General features: G+C 48.1%; 1 protein-coding gene, 1 long non-coding RNA gene and 3 other non-coding genes across 5 annotated transcripts in view; 1 reads left to right on the forward strand and 4 right to left on the reverse strand.

The window, feature by feature from the left end:
* The window catches only part of LOC126531946 (uncharacterized), an 89,498-nt gene extending 73,882 nt beyond the window's left edge, over nt 1-15,616 (forward strand). The window contains exons 5-11 of the mRNA XM_050179661.3: nt 3,783-3,935; nt 5,984-6,046; nt 7,469-7,560; nt 8,082-8,155; nt 10,135-10,372; nt 11,835-11,928; nt 15,276-15,616. Coding sequence (XP_050035618.2) covers nt 3,783-3,935; nt 5,984-6,046; nt 7,469-7,560; nt 8,082-8,155; nt 10,135-10,372; nt 11,835-11,928; nt 15,276-15,480 — 919 coding nt within the window. The 3' untranslated portion in view covers nt 15,481-15,616. The remainder of the gene's footprint in view (nt 1-3,782; nt 3,936-5,983; nt 6,047-7,468; nt 7,561-8,081; nt 8,156-10,134; nt 10,373-11,834; nt 11,929-15,275) is intronic.
* LOC140217403 (uncharacterized) overlaps nt 1-21,315 on the reverse strand; it is a 268,452-nt gene that overhangs the window by 178,996 nt on the left and 68,141 nt on the right. The window lies entirely within an intron of this gene.
* On the reverse strand, nt 161-244 carry TRNAL-UAA (transfer RNA leucine (anticodon UAA)). The gene has a single exon. It is a non-coding gene; the product is annotated as a tRNA-Leu (tRNA).
* Nucleotides 633-716, reverse strand: TRNAL-UAA (transfer RNA leucine (anticodon UAA)). The gene has a single exon. It is a non-coding gene; the product is annotated as a tRNA-Leu (tRNA).
* TRNAL-UAA (transfer RNA leucine (anticodon UAA)) lies at nt 1,109-1,192 on the reverse strand. The gene has a single exon. It is a non-coding gene; the product is annotated as a tRNA-Leu (tRNA).

Below are 21,315 nucleotides of genomic sequence, written 5' to 3' on the forward strand. Positions count from 1 at the left end.
CGCATGACACACGAGGTGTCTTCCTGTAAGGTGCGTCCATTATGCTGGCGTCACACTCCGCCATGTGACTTCTTAAAATCCCAATATCATCATGACAGTGCAGCGCTTCGAAACTCTAACTCTGCTTTCGCAACTGCAAAAAGAAAATAATGAATAAACTTGTCAGGAGTGGGGTTTGAACCCACGCCCTCTTTCGAGGACCAGAGCTTAAATCTGGCGCCTTAGACCACTCGGTCATCCTGACTATACTGATCTGGCAAGTGATTCTAAAGTTGGTGGCAATTTGGAAGCCCCGGCGAAGATTGATGTCAGCTTAACGAGATCACCTGTATTCATTGAAAATGAGGCATACAACACAAGTACACTGGCGTTGCTTCTTATAGTCATGACCAGGTCAGGTGACAAGTAGTTTACGTTCAAGCCACTTGTTATAGGAGCATCAAGACTATTTACAGTATCGTGCGTTTGCACAATCTCCACGCATGACACACGAGGTGTCTTCCTGTAAGGTGCCTTATTATGCTGGCGTCAAACTCCGCCATGTGGCTTCTTGAAATGCCAATATTATCATGACAGTGCAGCGCTTCGAAACTCTGCTTTCGCAAGGGCAAGAAGAAAATAATATATGAACTTGTCAGGAGTGGGGTTCGAGCCCACGCCCTCTTTCGACGACCAGAGCTTAAATCTGGCGCCTTAGACCACTCGGCCATCCTGACTATACCGACCAGGCAAGTGATTGCAAAGTTGGTGGCAATTTGGAACCTCCGGCGAAGATTGATGTCAGCTTAACGAGATCACTTGTATCCATTGAAAATGAGACTTACAACACAAGTACACTGGCGTTGCTTCTTACTGTAATGACCAGGTGACGAGTAGCTTTATGTTCAAGCCACTTGTTATAGGAGCATCAAGATTATTTTACAGTGTCATGCGTTTGCACGATGTCCACGCATGACACACGAGGTGTCTTCCTGTAAGGAGCTTTCATTATGCTGGCGTCACACTCCGCCATGTGACTTCTTGAAATCCCAATATCATCATGACAGTTCAGCGCTTCGAAACTCTAACTCTGCTTTCGCAACTGCAAAAAGAAAATAATGAATGAACTTGTCAGGAGTGGGGTTTGAACCCACGCCCTCTTTCGAGGACCAGAGCTTAAATCTGGCGCCTTAGACCACTCGGCCATCCTGACTATACTGATCTGCCAAGTGATTGTAAAGTTGGTGGCAATTTGGAAGCCCCGGCGAAGATTGATGTCAGCTTAACGAGATCACCTGTATTCATTGAAAATGAGGCATACAACACAAGTGCAGTGGAGTTGCTTCTTATTGTCATGACCAGGTCAGGTGACAAGCAGCTTTACGTTCAAGCCACTTGTTGTAGGAGCATCAAGATTATTTTAGAATGTCATGCGTTTGCACAACGTCCACGCATGACACACGAGGTGTCTTCCTGTAAGGTGCTTTCATTATGCTGGCGTCACACTCCGCCATGTGACTTCTTGAAATCCCAATATCATCATCACAGTGCAGCGCTTCGGAACTCTGCTTGGTTTGATGGGAGACCTGAGGTTAGGCGTTGTCGTGAAGCGGCGTTACACCGGCTGCCAATCGTCCTCGCCCGCGGCGGTTCCGGATAGCTCGCCTGACTTTTCTTAGTGTTGCACAATAACTGCCTGAGTTGATTGTTGCCCCACGTTCCATGAAATCGATCATGATTATCTCCTTACGATCACAAAAAACACTGGATCATGACTTTGCCTGCAGAATGAGTTTGTTTGAACTTCTTTGCGACTGGTGACTGTGGGCGATGCCACTGTTTGGAGTTTTGTTTCGTTCCGGGAGTGAAATGAAACACCCACGTTTCGTCTCCCGTAACACTAGAGTCCAACAATCCCTCCTTATCTTCTTGACACTTTTGAAGAAACTGGCGAGCACAGTCAAGGCGTATCTCCTTGTGGTCTGATGTCAATAGTCATGGTACCAATCGAGCACAACACTTGCGATACCTCAATTTTTCATTCAAAGCCCTTTCCACTGTACTCCCAGGAATCTGAGCAAGAAGTTCACGGACGGTGATCCTCCTGTTTTGAAGCATTTCGCGTTGGACCATCTCGATAACCGCCTCCGAAACTGACGGTCTTCTACTCCGTTCTTCATCGTGGACTTCGTTCCGACCGGAACTGAACTCCCTGCACCACTTTCGGTCGTGTTGAACGGACATACACTTGTCGTCATACACTTTTGTCAACTGACGATGAATATCCACAGGTGGAGTCCCTTTGGCGCGCAAAAAGCGGATTACGGGACGAATCTCGCACTTGACGGGATCAACAATGGGAACCTCCACATCGGACGGCTGCCGAGCCAAGGATGAGCGGCGCAGCGAAGTGCGGCCGGGGGGAATCGCGAGTGGGGGAACTACGACAGTAGGTCGTGGGGGGAACAGCCGCGCGCAGCAGTGTTGCCGGACTTCGCCTCGCACCTTCCCGTGTGGCTGGAGCTCTTTGGGAACCTTATTTCTGGATCAAACCTTGTAGGTTCAAGCACGGCGGTTCGGTCAGCGCGGGCAGGATGGTTATATAGATTGGCCTAAACTTGGTCCTTCTGGCTTCAAGCGGCTTCGTGACTTCAATTTTGATTGCTTTAAACCATAATTGCGTTAGTAGTTTTCGAATATGTATTTTTATTAGGCTTGTGCGAGAAAGCGCGTTGCCTTCGTTCGTTTAGGGAAAAAAAAACATGGTTGCTCGGAAGCTTAGGTGAGGAAACAGCGAATAGGACCGCCTAAAGATTAAATGCAAGGAACGATGCCGCGACGTTCAGTCGTCTGTTCGTTATCATGAGTGTGGCTGTGCGCCTTTGTTTAATGAATTGCGCTTTCCGCACGCAACGATAAGGACCCGTACAGCGCCAAATCCTGGAGGCACAAACTATATATCGTGGCGCAGTGGTTAAAGCTGCGTTAGCACCGCGTCTGTCGACCTGCTTGTCATAAAGAGGCGGCCTTCTTGGAAGGAGCAGTTTGACGTTTTGACCAGGAATGGCGCGGTTGGTCCCGGTGTGCAAATTCTCCCGATAGTAATCTCTCGAAGCAGTGCGTCGTGGCGTGCGCCATCTTGTTGTCTACTGGCGCTGACGCGTCACCCACGTTCGAATCGCGACACACCGCAGTGCTACCTAGTGAACGAAACCGCAAGCACGAAAAATGAGACAGATCCACTATACGCCACCAATCTTCGTGGTATGGCGGCGCCATACTGGCGCAGCCATGCCGTGGCAACACGCAGAAAAATCGCACGACTGAAGTTCTTGTGCCAGCTCTCTACTATAATAAGTTTAATTTAGGTCAGTCGCGCTATTTGTTACGTCCTGGCAGAGTCTCTGGCCGTGTGAATCACCCTAATGTTTTTATGCCTTACAATGCCAGAGTTGACGTTTTCAAATATTCTCCCCTTGTTAAGACAACTGAAGATTGGAATGCCCTTGATGTACACATTTTTGATGACAGAATGACTACAATCATTTGAACGGAAGCTGGAAATGTACCTCTTGTGATGTATTTATTTTGTTTCATTGCTCGATGTGTTGACAAAGTGTGTCAATCCTCCCACCCTGTACCAGCCCGAAAAGGGCTAACAGTATTGGAAATATTAAAAAAATAAAATAAATATTTTTCTGCAAGTAAAGGGCGCTCGATGAGGTGTGATTGGATAACATCAATTGAGCGGGCGACGAACGATGGTCCGCAAAATAATCTTCTAGCGCCACCCGTCTCAACAGCGGAGCCCGCGGCTGCATCAAGCTGAACGAGAGCCCCGACTCGGAGCTGTTCTGCATCGTCGGCGGGTGGCGTCGGTCGGTGATCAAGGTGCTTCGCTTCGAGTACGTGGTGCGCCACCGGGACCTGGTGTTGGCCGAAGTGCGCGTCGGCAGGCAGGTGACCCTTTCCACTATACCGCTCCGGCGAAGTCGGCACTGATAAACGTTGGGAGGGGTAGCGCGAAAACCTGTACTCGCGGAGAAAGAAGGAAGCGGTATACACACCTGTCGAAGAGACTGTGGACCCGGTCAGCGCTCATTATACTGTGCCTTGTCTTTCGTGCGGTGCCGCTTCTGACGCTGCGCTTCAAACATCAGTCGCACTTGCACCGTTAAGGCACGGCCACACTGTAGTGAAACAAAAAAAAAAAAACGTCCGCGCCACCTACTCCAGGCGGCAGAAAAGCGGGCCGTGAAAAACAGGATGGCGGCAATATTTTCCTGCCGTGCACTGAATGGGTCTTGGAGCTGTTTTTTTTTTTTTTCGGTATGATTCCCACTACCCATGAGAGACCAATGACGAGCGACCAATTAATTCACGTGGGCCCGCAGAACTATAGCGCCCTCTCTCGGCATAGCTGATCGCAGCGAGAATGATTCACGGCCGGACTCGACTCGCTCGCTCCAGCGCGGAGGAGTGTGTCGAGTCCGGCCGTGAATGATTGCAGCCGAGAGCGAACCTGCCACGTGTTCGTGGCGGCGAAGACGCCCGCAAGTGTGGCCGTGCCGTTGGTATGCGGGCGTTTTGCCGCGAGCGGCTTTCCGCGTACGGTTTCCTTCTTAAACCTCTGCATGCGAACAGCGCGCGAATCTCACGAACAAGAAGTGAGCCACAAGGAAGACACGCACTTCGCTGTACATTCAACGAAACATCTCCTTTGCCAACAGGCAGGTTTCTAAATTGTTTAGCTTTCTTCGGAAGCTATTCGGCATTTTTATAGTGATTGTTTAACCGTTTTAGTGGGCCGATCCCGAAGGTAGTGCAGTCTAACACAAGGACCGCGCACGGCGGTACCAGTGGTACTGTGCGGCAACGCACGGTGGTAAAGGGAGCCTTCTCACGTTCTTCCCTCGTGACGACATGCGGTTCGAGACGCTGCTGGTCCGAGACGCTGCGCCTGTGGTCGGCAGACGCTGCGCGGGTTGCAGGTTCTCGAGGAAGTGGCGCTCGAAGTACCAGTTGGCTCCTGCGTATGTGTCAGGCACGATGACAAGGGCAGCGCCACCCATGACACGTAGTCCAGCATTGTACCACAAATAACCACCTCCCAAGGCATTCTAAAAAAGGATTCTCGGATGGCAACCGGTGTTGCGTCTGCGTACATTTGTATACTGATAACTGGAACAAAAACAAGATAAACGAACAGATAATTGTTTCTCACGCCGCTGTAGCACATCGAAGGTGGTTTCTGAAAACGTCCGCTATTTTTCTCGCAAGCCTGCTACAGACGCATAACTTAGTGCTTCCCCGCACGCGCGTTATTGGTCGAGTTGCTCCTGCAAATTCATATTAAACTAAGGCGCCTCGCTGCAAACACCCCATTTTGACGTCGATCATCTACAACTCCCTAATTGACATCTCGACGATTAGAACGATAAACAAGAAGTTAGATAATTTCTTTTGATAACTTAATTGGACGTTACGGAATAGAAAATTGTTGGCTATCTCTCGACTGGTCTCCGGACAGCATGCACTTAGTCTTATTCGCATAAGAGGATAATTGTTTCATTTTTTTTGTCTTTAGATCTCAGTGCATGTCTGCTGAGAAAGCCTGCATGCGAGTTTGAAGTGCGATGGCTCCGGTGCGATACGCCAGTGAAGAGAAGGACGAAATGTCCCATTTGTTAACGTTTCGGCCGGCGAGCTGCAGCCTTCGCAAGGTTGTGCGATGGCCAGATGAATGTCGACGTGAAGCACACGGAATTATAACAGTTACATACCGAATTCTATACAGACCGCGCGTTCGCTCTGACGAACGCTATAGCCTACCAGCCGAAGCATTGGTAAACCAGACATTTTGCGTACGTGTGCCCTTCTCTTAACTTGATTATTACGTACGTACAGTAAGCGGGCGCTGTATGTATGCAGTTCACTTCTCAGCCGTGTGTTTAATTGCGCCAATCACTGGATAGTCATTGTTGCGTGTTTTGTGTTTCTGCAGAGCTGTGCAAGGCATCGTAGCCAATCTTCACAACACGACCGCGGGGCTTTCCAGGTTGCGGACGTGAGTGTTCTCCTCATACACAGTGCACGCAGCGTGCGGTTTTTGCCTGCATTTGAGCATCGATGACGCGAAATAACCGATACGCCTCACCTCGGTCAAGCATATGGTTGGCCCACCTTCGACGCTGTAAGGGACGCGCCGCAACGCAACGACGGCAAGCACCGCAGCATGGCGCTTGTTGCTTATTGCTTTGTCTCTATGGTTGCGCGGTTTCAGCTTGCATGGAATTAACGGCCAGGGGAATTAACGGCCAGGGTACTAAAGAGAAACATTAATTTAGTTTAGACTCGTAAAGTATTGTTTCCAACCTCCCCCTTTTTTTTAAAGACGAAGTCTTCATTAGCGAGTTACCACCACTTTTTCGTATCGGGCATGTCTCTAGCCTCTTTTATAGACCGATCCCACGAAATCCTAAAAACCTGGGTCGATATGTTCTCCTGGACATGTGCCCCTGGTATCACTGGTAGCCGTGATGTTCGGGATATATATATATATATATATATATATATATATATATATATATATATATATATATATATACACACACAAGCACGAGGCGATCGAGACCATCAGTGTTGCCTGGCGCAGCGTCGATGTGTGCACACAACTCCACTGCAGGCGGCGGTCGTCATCACGCCAGCGTGAAGCCCCTTATACGTCGCACCCGATATACGGTTCGCCCACGGTATAGTGCCGTGTTTATTGAGGCCTACTATATCAGGAAAAAAAGGTCGCGCTGTGTAAGCATGCCATCGTTAAATTTGCATGACAGTGAATTTGAATTTTTAAGCCGCCTCATAGTGTAGCACTAGATTACACGGTTTCGCGTTTTTTTCTGCCTGCGCACTGATAATGACGCCATCAATGGAAGAGCACGTGGCTATGGGTTGTGTACATAAGTTTGTGTATGCCTTCGAATAAAGTTAGTTGTGAGTTCAGCGCTGTCCTTGTGTGTTCCTGCCTTCTGTCTTCGTCTTATTGCCCTGCCCCTTCAAGATGTTCAACCAGTACCCAACTCGCCCAAATGTCGATCCTTCTACAGTAAAAAAAGTAAGAACGAGTGAGCAAACGCACGTAACTAAAGTAATTGTATTCCTCAGGGGCGAGGTTCACAGCTTGGCTAATAGATATATATCGTAATCTGTTGATATCAAATGCTGAATAGAATTAAAGGTGAGAAAGGAGAACCATGGCCCGTGGTAAGCAAAGCTCTCGTAGCACGAAAGTTCATACAAACGCTCGTGTACATTTTTCTATCCGGCGGACGCAACAGTACATTACTGTGCAAGAACTGTACAAGGACCGAGCGAAGTATATCTTGTGAATCGATTGATTGAACAGACACTGGCGCCTTCTGTGTTTCCATTCCAACGGTCTCTCCACATTTGGGCAGCAGCCGTTCTCGTTGTCCTGTTCTCCCAGGGCGTACTGCGTGTGGGGCAAGTATCCAGAATTGTTGACCAGCGCCTGCCGCAGCTACCGGGAGCGAAAGGGTTCGGGCTTCGTCACCGACGGTATGCTCTGGGAAAGTAAAAACATCACGTGACTGCCTGTTATTTAAGGCTATGGTTCTGCGTGCGTGCATGTGCATCTGTGACCACACTGTGATGTCCGATTCCATATATGCCCACTACGGTGGATATGTCATGAATCTGGCGGTATTAGAGGAAAAAAAACAACAACAGACGAAAACTAGTTGTCGCTAAAACGGAAACACTGCCGATTTCCGAGGCCGTGCGAGTTATTTTCGGGGAGCAAGTAAGCGGTGGTCCAGCACGTGGCCCATAGTCTTTAAGGGTGATGTAAACGCGTGTGCCAGTCATGCAAGTGCAACTTTAAAGTGTTTTGCAACGTGCGAGCCTATGGAAGTCTGTCAGGGAAGTTTACGACGGCGTTAGATGCCTTTGTGGGCGATTCTGTCAACTCGGCAAGTTAGGCAATCTTGTGAGGTTGTAAAACTTAAAGGCGAAATGTACCAACATCAGCCTATATGATGCAAGTGAAAAATGCTCGTTTGTTCATTGACGTGGCGCAGATGAGCACGACCTCTGTCTACCTTACGTGGTTCTGCACATGTCCTTCGCTGGCTGGCCACTTAGCAACACCACGGTAAGGAGTAACAATTGGATTGGTTCTCAGTCGATTCGGGGAAGTGAAATGTTCAGTAGCAACCGCACAGGGAAACTTTCTTTCTCCATTACGCCCCGATAAGATCTCGGTAAGGTCTCTTCATTTGTACGCAGGGGGCCTTGTAATCGGTCGGTTGACGACCCTTGGGGATATAACTTTCAGTGCAAGTTCATTGGATGGAGCCAGGGGCGCGATCGCAGATCGCTGTTCGGAGCGCGCGATCGCCGACGTCGACCGGCTGACGAAGTCGGCGATCGTGCGCGGCTCATCTGAACGCGCGCTCCGAACAGCGATCTGTGATCGCGCCCCATGGCGTTCAGGATGTCCGCCGCCCCAATGAGTTGTGCTCGATGTTAGGCCACGCAAATGCTAAAAAATTAGGCAGCGACACTTAAAGCTGTTTACGTGCGCGAATGTAAAATCATTCTGCCGTTTGTAGACCTCGGAAGGTCATGAACGCGCTCATGTTATACACTTATGACGCTGCGGCTCCTCCTCCCCATTGACTGTACCATCACGTGCCTAATGAAGCACGCACTAGGCCACACCTTTAGTCAGCGAGAACCGCGGAGCCACCGTGACGTCAGGGAAGCATGCTCGTCTCGCACGCGTCCGTGGTTCGATTACCACCCAGACCAAAATTTGCCGAGGCTTATTTCCAAAGCCATTAATTTACTTTGTTTACGGGAACCTCCCTGAGAAATTTGACGTAAATTCGAGCATTTTTGACGTGTTATTGCTATTTGCGTCGTCGGCAATTTTTGGTACCATCTTTCGGTCACGCCGGCTATACGACGGGTATTCGCTCAATGGGGCATATATAATGCTTTTGCATTAAAATTTAATTCTGGGGCTTTATGTGCCAAAACCCAAGATATGATTATGGGGCACGCCGTAGCGGGTGACACCGAATTTATTCTTAAACACCTGGGTTTCTTTAACGTGCACCCAATGCGTTTTGGGGTGCACGTTACAAACGCCCACACGAGCGTTTTCGCTTTGGTCCTCATCGAAATGCGGTCGCAGTGACCGAGGTTTCATCCCGCAACCTCAGGCTTAGCAGCGCCAGGCCAAAGCCACTATACGCCACGTACCACGGCGGGTACGCAAAGGTGAAAGCATCTCCGGAAAGTCATTAACCTATAGAACGCGGTGCAAGTGCGATGTCTCTTCTGGATCGGAGAGGCGCTTGCCGGTCCGTGTGTTGCACTGTAAGTTCTTCTCCGCAGGAGCTGCCGTTATTGCTTTCTTAATAACCACGAGCGGATATACGGCTAATGAGGAGAAGCTGTCAAAATTATTTGGCAGCGGAAAGCCATGAAATATACAAATATATATAATACGACCACTTCAAAACGCTTGCAACAATTCAGAAGATGAAGGCGGTGGTCGCGTGGCACCACAAACCATCTAAACGCGTGTTGGACATCCTGGCGAAGTGAAGCTGACGTAGGCAGTTGTCGCAAGCAACACCGTAGATGTGCCTTGGAGATGTGGGCCGAAGGGGAGGCGGTCCGCTTTCCACACAAAGGATGTTGGCTTATCCCGTGTCGAATATGCCAGGCGCCTAGCGGAGGAGGAATCAATAGGCCTAATGCCAACTATGCGTGCGAACTGTTTTGGGCTGAGAGCTTCCGTTTTCTGCACGTCTTCACACCTGCCCATTTTGGTTGCCGGTCATATGCGCTTGGCGCGTAAGAGCAGAGCGCCCGTTGCTGTTGCTGCACTGTACCAGCGTAGCACAAGGAACACCTTCGTGTCGGTGGCATTTGTAAAGAGGGTCTACTTCCAGAAGCACGTTAAGGACGGAAAGCAAGTTCACCATCCTTTGTTTGTAACGGAAGGGTGTGTACAGGGGAGCCTCCTTCGCGTTCTTGTCACTGGCCGTGGCCAGGTGATTCCGCGGTGCCGCTAAGCAATTGCGGTCCTCCCTTTTTCTCTCCCCCCTCCTCGCTCAGCTCGAGAGCCCGTTGCAGCTGTGGTCGGTGGTGCAGCAGGTGGCGCTCACCCTGGCCGTGGCCGAAGAGGCGCTCGAGTTCGAGCACCGAGCCCCGAGCGAGGACCACGTTCTGGTCAAGAAGGCGCAACACGACGTGCTCTCCTTCCGGCTCAACGGACGCGTGCTACACGTGAACACGTTCGGAGTGCACGCCTTCCTCGTGGACTTCTGCGCGTCCCGCCTGCGGCCGCTCGGAGGTATACACGTCTACGCACACGGTTGGCAGCGGCGCGAACAACGCTTCTAGGAGTGGCTGTAAAAGAAACTCTCTACAGAATGCTGCTATAATCATGCGCCCAGACTAGCATGATCAGCGCCGGCGAACGAGTGTTGAATTAATTGATTAAGGTTCAAATTACCTGCATCGCAAGAAAAAAGAAAGGGGGGGGGGTAGCCCTCTTTACGGCGCACTGTTTCTTGCAACTTTGTCAAGAACAACTTGGAGTCATTTTCTCTTATAATGTCAGAGAAGTTGTTCTAGACTTCTGTTTGCCTCCTTGTCACGCTTAAGAGAGTTCACTTCGCATGAGGCACTGAAGTAAATTGAAGTAAGATAATAGGACGCAAAATTGGGTTACTTGGTTTAAAGCTAAGCACGATGGAAGTAGTGCGACGAAACGGCAGACGAGGACAAAGAAGGCGACCCACGCAGAAAGCTACGCTTTCGAATTGAGGTTTACTGGCAAAATACGAAGCTTCGGTGTCACAGAGAGCAACCCGCCGCGGTGGCTTAGCGGCCGTGGTGTTGCGCTGCTAAGCACGAGGTCGCGGGTTCAAATCCTGGCAGCGGCGGCCGCATTTCGATGGGGCGAAATGCAAAAAACGCCCGTGTCCCGTGCATTGGGGCCACGGTAAAAATCCCCTGGTGGTCAAAATTAACCCGGAGTCCCCCACGACGACGTGCCGTCGTGGGGGACTCCACGACTGTGGTTTTGGCACGTAAAACCCAAGAATTAATTAGTATCATAGGGAGCAGGCGAAAAGACCATAAATTAATATATATATATATATACATATATATATATATATATATATATATATATATATATATATATATATATATATATATATATATGCTTGAAGTAAGAAAATAGGCTTGCAGTGTCGCTGGGCCTCGCCGCCCATCGAGCTGCCTTTCGTGACGTCAGTGGTGACATGGACAGGCATCAAGGACGAGAGCGCCAGTAACACTTCAGTGCGTTCAGCCACAACTTATTCTAAACGTTCTTGTGTTACGTGACTCTCTTTGGTATAAAAATGATTGTTTTATAGAAATAACGATGGTGCTCAAGATTGTTCCACCACCAAACAAGTTCATGGTGAATCCCGCACGCATTGTTTAAAGGCAGCTTTGCCAGATTGGCACCAGCGACGTCGCTTCCACGTAGACGTGACAAAAAGGAAATCGCTGGGCGACCCGTGCAAATGATCAATTCGAGGGCACGCGTGTCGTGAGTGCGCACGCCTCATCTCTAAAATTAATTTGCGTTTCCGGTTCCGTTTAGCCACTTCCGGTGCATGCGGCGCCCACAAAAGCACATCCTTTGAGATATATGTGCTTCTGTTATTCAGAAGGGGAATCGTACGTATCTGGGGCGTGGGACTTTTACACCACCTATTGTGTAGTTTTACGTGTTTCGCATCTTTTGTTTGTCCCAGACGTGGAGCCGCTGTTCACCGACCTAAAGAAAATGCCCAGGAGGAAGCGCGACGCCATGGGGGAGACGTTTGCGAAGATCTGCAACCTTGTCGGGTGGGTACATGCGATGCGTGGTGAGTGCAACGCGTTGCTCGGGGGCAGCTCGTGTGCATATGCGCGTGGTGACGTACACGCGCATATGCACACGCATATGGCGACGCTCGCTTTCGCGATGCTTTAGCCGCCTCCCGTCCGTATAGTGTACAAATGCGCGTGATATATGCGTAAAAAGTTATGCTGCTTTTTGACTCGGATATTCTTCAGTAGTGACGCATTACGCATGCAGCATTTACAACCAAATTTGGAGACGGTACTTTGAAAAGCGAGACACTCGCAAGTGGCTACTTTAATTCTCGAAAGCTCGAGTTTGTGTGCCTGTGCGTGACACTTGTCATGTGGAGAAGTAGTATCTGTTAATTAATGGACGTGCACTCGGCAAAAGAAGAAAGAAAATAAATGCTCGATATTGTGAATTTTGTTCAAGCTTGCTCCATGCGCTTTTGCCAGTCTCTTTGAAATGGCACCATACGGAGCAACACTGAATTTATTTGTGTGGTTATTTTAACATTAACACATATCGTCTATTCATTATCACGTGGGGGGGGCGTCATGCTAAAACAAAAGTATGATAATCAATAAAGGCGACCAAGCGAGAAAGAAGCAAAGATCTTACAATGCTATTGCAACTGTACATACAGGGAAATGGCAAACAGAAACCAGCAAATGATTGAAACAATTTCGTTAGCGCATGAAAACGGGAACAAATACAAACAGAATCAAGACAAAGAAGGCACAAAAACAACTATCTGGAGCAACGCCAGGCAAACACTGATAATAAAGGTGCAAGTACGTTGACTGCAGAAATGTACGCACGTAAACAATGGTTAATGATTCGTTAGAGCATTAAAAAACACGGAAAGTGGTAACAAACAGACAGCAGCAAGGCAACCATCGCATTAAGCAATGAGCAGCGCAGCGAATTAACGTAATCCAATTCTACGAGTTTTATCTATCCTTGCGCAGGGCATTACGCCTTTCAATGCAGCGAATTTCCGTAATTTCGACTCTTCCGGGAACTCGGCATTTGTTCTAACTACCCGAAAGGCGGCAGAATTAAAGAATTCAGACGTTTTCTTTTTATTATTAGTCTCTAATGCCTTTCTGTTTCTTGCTCTGGGAGCGTGACTCAACCGGCATGAGGTGAAGAGCGCCGACATGTCTAAACACTGCCTCATCGTGACACGACACGAAATTTCGGGAACGAATGGCTTTACGGGCGGGTGGAGCGTCGGTTTCTAAAAGATCGAAATGAATGTTACTATACCGGTTTCACGCCCGTGGAAGCAGTAGGACCGGCTGCTGAAGTTCAATTGTGTTTTTTTTTTCAAGCTTTAAGTAATTGCTGCACGCATGAGCGAATGCCGGTTGAGGTCGAATTAGCCGAAGCGGCATGGTTTCGAGTTCGAATTAAACGAGTTTTCCTTCCATAGCAATCATTGTGTGATGCTTTCTTGTCGGGACATGTTTAGTGCGTTCGACGTAAACAAAAAAAAATCTAGAATTATGCGAGGTCAAATTCACGCGAGTCGACTATACATACTCGCAAAGCGCACCCTTGCACCGAGATAGGAAAAATTTTAGTGGATGGCTGAGATGTGTGTGTGTGTTTTGACTATGCGTCTTGCCTGCTGCTCCAGCCAAGCGACAAGGGCGAACACCGCCAAACCATGCATTGTACGCCCGCACGGAAAGTGCACGCTCATGCACTCCAGCAGGCAGCAAGACTGGTTGAGGCCATGGATGCAGTACGTGTTGTCCCAGCAGAATTTTTTTTTTTTTAATTGACACTAAGAGCGCCACCATTACATACTACTGGCACTGATACTTAGCGGCAGTCCTTTGGCACTGCGTACTGGGTAACGGAGATTTATCTTCGTGGTGCGCAGTTTTAGTATCGCAAAGAGCGCACGTGCGGCTAACAAAGCAGCGGCTGTAGCTTGAATACCGCCCTGCGTCCGTGGGTCACGCGTGATCCGCACAAGCGTGATGTGCGCACAAAGTATAAATAACAGAAACATCGCGACAGTTGTTTTGGAGACTGCAACTGACGTTCACTGAATCACGCTTATCTTTCAGTGGTCTATGAACAAGCAAAATACTAACAAAGGAATAATGTTAGACGTTTGTGAGGTACACTGGTTTCAGTATATCAATAATACAAGCATTCAAGTAAATGACGGCGGAAGATTTATAACTCCGTTTACTAAAAGAAGTCGCAATACTAATTACTAAACGTTTTCAAATAGGTTGAGTTTGGTAATCAATATGCCACCCTTTGTATCTGTTGGATGTAGAAATATTTTCATAAAGAAAAGTAAGACACCTGGTAAAACGAAAGATGGCGACTGTTTGCGATATGCGGATATGTGATCGTAAGATCTGAACATCACCGGGCTACCGTCTCTGCCTCAGTCTCTGCCCGCTTTTCCAGCCAACGTTGAGGGTGGTTCCAGATCTGGCGGCTACGATGCAGATCCTTGGAGTGACCAGCCGAATATGCCATTTAAAATCAGAATAATGTTTCATTGAGTTATTAAGTGTAATACATAAATAAAGATACAGGAGTAGGTCCCAAAGTACAAGGTTGTAAGGAGACCTGCCTGTGAAGTAGCACATGAAATAATAACAGTATTAAGCAGCAAAGTAAAACAAAAAGCAAAGACAGTTTAAATTCAGGTGCACGTTAAAGGAACACCCTGCTGGTCAAAATTAATACGGACTCTCCCAATACGGCGTGCCTCATAACGAGATTGCGGTTGCAGAAGGGTTGAAATCTGGGCCAGTTGGTACATACTTGAAGGAAAAAAGCAGTAAAAAAAACACAAAGGACAAGATGAGAGGTTCACACCACAACGACTGTCGTTGTGGTGTGAACCTCTCATCTTGTCCTTTGTGTTTTTTGACTGCTTTTTTCCTTCAAGATTGCGGTTGTTGCACGTGAAACCCGTGATTTCTTCTTGTCTTTCAATATACCCGCCGTTGTCCGCTCAACCCCCGTCCCGTTAAAAAAGAAAAATAGAATAATAAAAAAAAACAGTAACAGCCCTTACAGTCGTTCTCACCAATTGCCGTGGATATATATATATATATATATATATATATATATATATATATATATATATATATATATATATATATATATATATATATATATATATATATAAGCAGTAATAGCCGTTTGATATGTGCGGGAACAAGGTCGCATCAGGCGACATGTCGCGTATGAAACCTCAAGTCCCTGGAAAATATATTCTCCCGAGAATGCTTTGAATTGCACCTAATCTAGCGTCTGAAAATAACGTTACTATTTGTGGCCGCTGCTGCGCACGACACACGCACAGCGAGGAGCCCTGGCAGTACTGCCCCAAGACGAACGTGGCGTGCCTGGAAGGGCTGACCCGGAGCCTCGTCAGGCGGTTCGAGAGCCGCTTCGCCGCAGCCGTCGACGAGGCCGAACAGGAGGCCTGGTGCGACATGTGCTTCTGGCTCGACGAGATGCCGTACTGCGCCAGCGCCACTGAGCTCGCCCTGCAGATGGCCATGTAGAGCGCCGTGGTGCAGACGGCGCGGTGGGGACCCGGCACAGAGACGTGTCGTCTGCATGCGTGGCCGTTCGTTGGGCGCGAGGCTTAGCACTTGAGCAGTTGTTTGCAAATTAAAACAAGCGCAGCACTGCCTATCACTTCCATCGCAAAACCTTGGGGGTGCAAATGGCTGGGCCTATATGTCTAGACACTGACTAGTAGGAAGGCGTCGAGTGCCGATTTATATTCCCGGCTATATAATATGATCGGGCATTATTGGAATCGCGATAGACGAACATTGCAGTGTATGTTGTCGTACACAGAATTTTATTGAATGATAAGAGCGCCTAATTGTTTTGACACCTGATACATTGGCATCTAATCCTTTTGACATCCGATATTGATGTGAAAAGATCGAGGCGATCACGTTGATTTTGCCAACTTTGTCCTGCCAACCTTGAGACTGCGGTCGATCTTTGCGAATAAAACACAATTAAGAGCTTTATTTCGAACTTTTTTCACTTCCCCCTTCCCTTCCAGCCTATACCTGTACTGAGAGGAGGCGAGGGGCCCCCGTGCATGTGTGCATGAACTATATACTTGTATGGTGGTGGTAAAGATGTTTTCTTTCGTTTACACGTTACGACCTCCCCTCTTAGAAGTTACCATGTGGGAAAGAAGGGAAAGGGGACGGCGTTATTATGGAAGGGGATATATAGTTAAAAGTACATGTGTGTGCACTCTCGGAAAAAGTTGAAACGCAAGCAGCGGAGCAGCGTCCCCGAAGCACAACTGAACGCACTGTTGGCTAGTCGGAGTCCAGACAGGCGCACACATCCGGTGTACCTGCCGAATGCGAAGATACCCGCCCTACTGCGATGTCTTTGCTTCCGTTTTCTTTTATTTTCTTCGATTTTTTTTTAAGGAACAGGAGGTAGACTTTAGCTACTATAGTGAGCATCCTCGCATCCGGCGAGAAAACAGTGTGTGTCCGCCTGTCTTTGGTGGTGGTGGCCACACAGGCGTAATCAATAAGAAGGGAGGGGGCTAGCATTCCCTCCTTTCTGCCTCCCCCCTACACACACTTCTCTGAAGCGGGCGCTGTCGGCGGCACACTGGCAAAGCCCACGAAACAACAACAGGGTCCAAGTTTTCTTTCAGAATACCGGCCACGCAAGTAATTCTTTTCTTTATTATTATTATTACGTGTATACCCTGCTTGGACAGCAAGGATTGTCTTTGGTGCCGCGGCCCGCTGTAGCAGCCGACGCGCAGGACGCACATCACAAGCCTGCATTCAGCACCGTCCCGACAAAAGTTTCGGCTTGCGCTGATCACATCATTCCAAGTTTTTTGGCGCCGTCTAAGTGACGCCCATTACGGATGCTTGGTTTCTAAGGAAAGCTAAATATACGATTACGAGACAGGCCGAAGTGGGCGTTTCCGAATTAATTTTCACCGGCCCAGCGGCTAGGCCTTTCGGTCCCAACGTGGGAGCGGCCCGCTTCGGGCTAGGAATCTAGCGCGACCTGAATAAAGTTTTTCATACCATCCCATACCTGGGGTTCTTCAACGCGCACCACGATGCACAGGCGTCCGGCATTTCGTCCCACGCTTTCGGGCTTATGAACACAATTCACCAATACGCCATCACGGCGGGCTTTGACGAAAACTGGAATCGCAGACTTCAGAGACGAGCATACACGCAGCGTATGTCGTCGAAGATAATTTGCAGAACATAAATAAACACTGTGCCCCGCACATCAATAGGTAATCTTGTTCACTCAACATTTCCCCAGGCGAGCATCAGTTATTGTGACAATGAATATTCACTCATTCGCCTCCTCTTTAATACCTTGCATTCGATTTCGTAATTTCAGGTAATTGAAAAAGACATATTAATGAAACATCAAGCCATAGCATAATTTAAGCCAGCCAGTGTTCAAGAGATGCTTTACATCTAAAAGCTAACCCATGTCCGCAACAGATAAATACGAATGAAGTCGTTCGTATTCATTTATTTAATTAATTATTTATTTGAGGTACTTAATGGCTCGAACATTCCATATATTGTCACCCAGCTAGTACAAGCTAAAATATTTCACCAGCGACAGATTGACAAAAAAATGTCCGCGTTTAGCAACGGCTGACCCTCGGAGAGCGCGCGCGCAACCACAAACTTCCTCGTGCTCGCCTCAAGGGGCCAGTGTCATCACGTGCCAACTTATTTCGGGTCAATATAAGGTTTTAAATGAGAGGTGCGCAAAAAGTAGATAGCGTTACAAAGCGCAAATATATTACAAAAGGTGCAAATCGGTGAAACATCACTTCGGAGTTAGAACATGGTAGGTGATATAAAGTGGACATTTTGCAAGGAAATTAAACACAGATTAATCGGGAGCGTCTAAAAAGCGCGAATACAAGGGCACTATAACGTAAAGCTATTACAAACTTTTCTATTTCAATTCCGCAATCAGCACTTCACGATTATTAAAAAAAAAAAAAAAACGCGCGCACCTTGAACTGCAGGTGGTGCAAGGCTGGAGTTAACAGTGGAGCTTGTGAGCACCAGCTTTTACGTGGTTTGCCTAAGTTGTTTGCAAGTTTTGCGAGGTCATGCAAGGTTTGGCTAAGCCGTTGGTAAGCTTGGCTAAGTTTCTTCTAGGTTTTGTGAGGTTTTTATGCTAGGTTTTGCTAAGTTGTTCTCTCGGCGGGCTTGACGTTGGAAGTTTTCGAGCAGTCGCAGGCCGGGTTCGTTCTCTCGCGTTCCCTGGACTGAAACTCGGGATCCTCGACTCGGCGTCGCCTCTTTTCAGCCGCAGCTTCGGCGCGGTGTTCCGGATCAGCTCGGCAGCGATGCATTCTCGCTTGGCAGTACGGCGCTCTTCCTGGATAAGCCGCTTCTTCGGGCATCCGGACCTCCTTCGGTCTTCCCACGGCAGCAGCACGTACGCGCGGAGTAGAGGAGGCGAGAGGTGTGTCGCCGCGCCGGCTATACCGAGCTTTTACTTGCCTGTTACGTCACGACTCCGCCCTACGCGCGTAGGGTGCGAGGAGGTCACGTGGCTCGGTGCTGTCGCAGGTGGTTGCTAGGCAACGCGACACGGCGTACAGCTGGGCTGAGTTTTCTGGGAACGCTCCGCGGAGGAACTAAAAACTTAGCCAGCTCCGCTGTTAAAAATTTCGAGCCACCACACACTGCGCACGAAAACCGCGAGAACGCCCCCGCTGATATAATATGTGCGCAATGATTCATCATAATCATCCGCCTGGTTGCGCCCACTGCAGGGCAAAGGCCTCTCCCATACTTCTCCAACTACCCCGGTCATGTACTAATAAGGAGCTACATAGATGAAGGGAAAGCTTGAATGTGAAAGCAAAGCGAGGTCTAGTGGTTGTCCGAGAGAGAGGGGGAAGGGGGCTGTCATGGGGGCGGTCCCTTCTCCCAATTATAGATACTAAAGCATAGAACATTGCGGCCCCACTCATGGTGCGCTCAGTGTTCAAAATTCCCCACAGAGATGAAGATGGGACTAAAGGCCCTCCATCCACGCGCCACCGCCGCTTTTACGTGGTCGGCGAAACGTGTGGAGGTGCTTTAGAACTATACCTTTTCTTTCATTCGGTTTAATCATGTATAATCATTGCGCGCGCCACGATTAGCGCAAGCTCACCGGCTACAACTCTTGCGTTGTAATTAATTAAGAAGTCGATTAGCTAATTTTCGTCAATTAGTTGAATTTGTTTCGATTTCTCATGCTGTCCGCCTCTTCGGATAATACCGCTCAAGGACAAGAATTATGCTATCTGCCACAAGCGATCTTCAAAAATTCCGTAAAACTTAAAAAAAAAATGATCACTCCGTACACAAGAATACAGTATTCACAGGTTTAAGTGAAGCTGCAAGAAGCACCTTCGAAAGCGGAAACCTTCAAGGAGAGCCAAATGCAGACGAGCCAGAAAAAGTAGGCGAAGGAGAATACAGTTTAAGTAAAACGTGCAGTATTCTTAAACGAGTTTTCGCAATGAAATGAAAGCACGGGCTTATGCTAATAGAGAGTTTTAGAATAGGGGCCCCAATATTTTGGGGCCCCAAAGAGCTTTGCGGGTGTTAGCGTTGGGGCACGCAGGAGTGAAGAGTTTTAGAATAGGGCTTTGCGTTTGCAGATAGCGTCTTGCGCTGACAGCGCCACTACGGCGTCTAAGAAAAACAATTAAAAATAATTAAATAAAATATACCATCTTATGATATGAATAGTAATTTTGACGTGCGTGTATTCGCGTTTAATTACAATTTAGAGGTTATTCTTCAAGCAGCAAACAATTAGTTGTGCTTAGTTTGGAGCAACAAAACCAACTTTACGTGCCTTCACCAGCCAAGCTTAGCCGTGTTAGGCCTACGAGCCATAAAATCCACACTCGAATTCGGAATCAGCGGCGTCTAATGAATCAATCTTCATAACACACGCTAGTTGAGAGAAAGCGATAACTGCAGTCACTTCTCCTAGCTTGCGAACTTCACGCATTACCGCGAATCGAACCCAGTTTGGTGCTAGGTTAGAGCCGTCGCTTCGATGGGTGCCGCCATGTTTGTTGACGCAAAGCTTTTGGGAACGCTATTTGAGCTCCCGCTAAATCGGTGAAATAGCGTTCCTAACGCAAAACCCAAACGCAGTTTGCGTCTCGCGCATGCGCAGTGGCTTCGACGCTATTTCTTTGGGGCCCCGAAACGTTTGGGGCCCCTATTCTAAAACTCTCTAATAATAATATAGAGAGTTTTAGAATAGGGGCCCCAAACGCTTTGGGGCCCCAAAGAAATAGCGTCGAAGCCACTGCGCATGCGCGAGACGCAAACTGCGTTTGGGTTTTGCGTTGGGAACGCTATTTCACTGATTTAGCGGGAGCTCAAATAGCGTTCCCAAAAGCTTTGCGTCAACAAACATGGCGGCACCCATCGAAGCGACGGCTCTAACCTAGCACCAAACTGGGTTCGATTCGCGGTAATGCGTGAAGTTCGCAAGCTAGGAGTAGTGACTGCAGTTATCGCTTTCTCTCAACTAGCGTGTGTTATGAAGATTGATTCATTAGACGCCGCTGATTCCGAAATCGAGTGTGGATTTTATGGCTCGTAGGCCTAACACGGCTAAGCTTGGCTGGTGAAGGCACGTAAAGTTGGTTTTGTTGCTCCAAACTAAGCACAACTAATTGTTTGCTGCTTGAAGAATAACCTCTAAATTGTAATTAAACGCGAATACACGCAAGTCAAAATTACTATTCATATCATAAGATGGTATATTTTATTTAATTATTTTTAATCGTTTTTCTTAGACGCCGTAGTGGCGCTGTCAGCGCAAGACGCTATTTGCAAACGCAAAGCTGTATTCTAAAACTCTTCACTCCTGCGTGCCCCAACGCTAACACCCGCAAAGCTCTTTGGGGCCCCAAAATATTGGGGCCCCTATTCTAAAACTCTCTAATATCGCACTATATCCGCTAGCGCAGACGACCCCGGTGGGCAAGTATTTGTACACAACAACGAGCGCTAGGCGGGCCCGCTGCGCGCCAATCTTAGATGCGACGTCTCTAACGTATACTTAATTTGAACCCCACGTTCTAAAGCACCCTAAGTCTTTAAGCTTTGCTAAGGCACCCTCCTACAAATTCCCATCATTTTCTTTTTCTTTTCTATACAGCGCGCATAGTGCCATGCACTGTTTCACTCAGCGAAAGACGCCCAACACCTTTTCTTTTTGCCTGTATTTCGTGCCTTTTTGCCTGCTCAACGTTATTCATACATTTAACAGTAACTAGGCAACAGAGTACGCATTGCAAGTATGCTGAACAGGTTCTCTTAATC

The sequence above is a fragment of the Dermacentor andersoni genome, chromosome 4 (assembly GCF_023375885.2).
Source record: "Dermacentor andersoni chromosome 4, qqDerAnde1_hic_scaffold, whole genome shotgun sequence".
NCBI lineage: Eukaryota > Metazoa > Arthropoda > Arachnida > Ixodida > Ixodidae > Dermacentor > Dermacentor andersoni.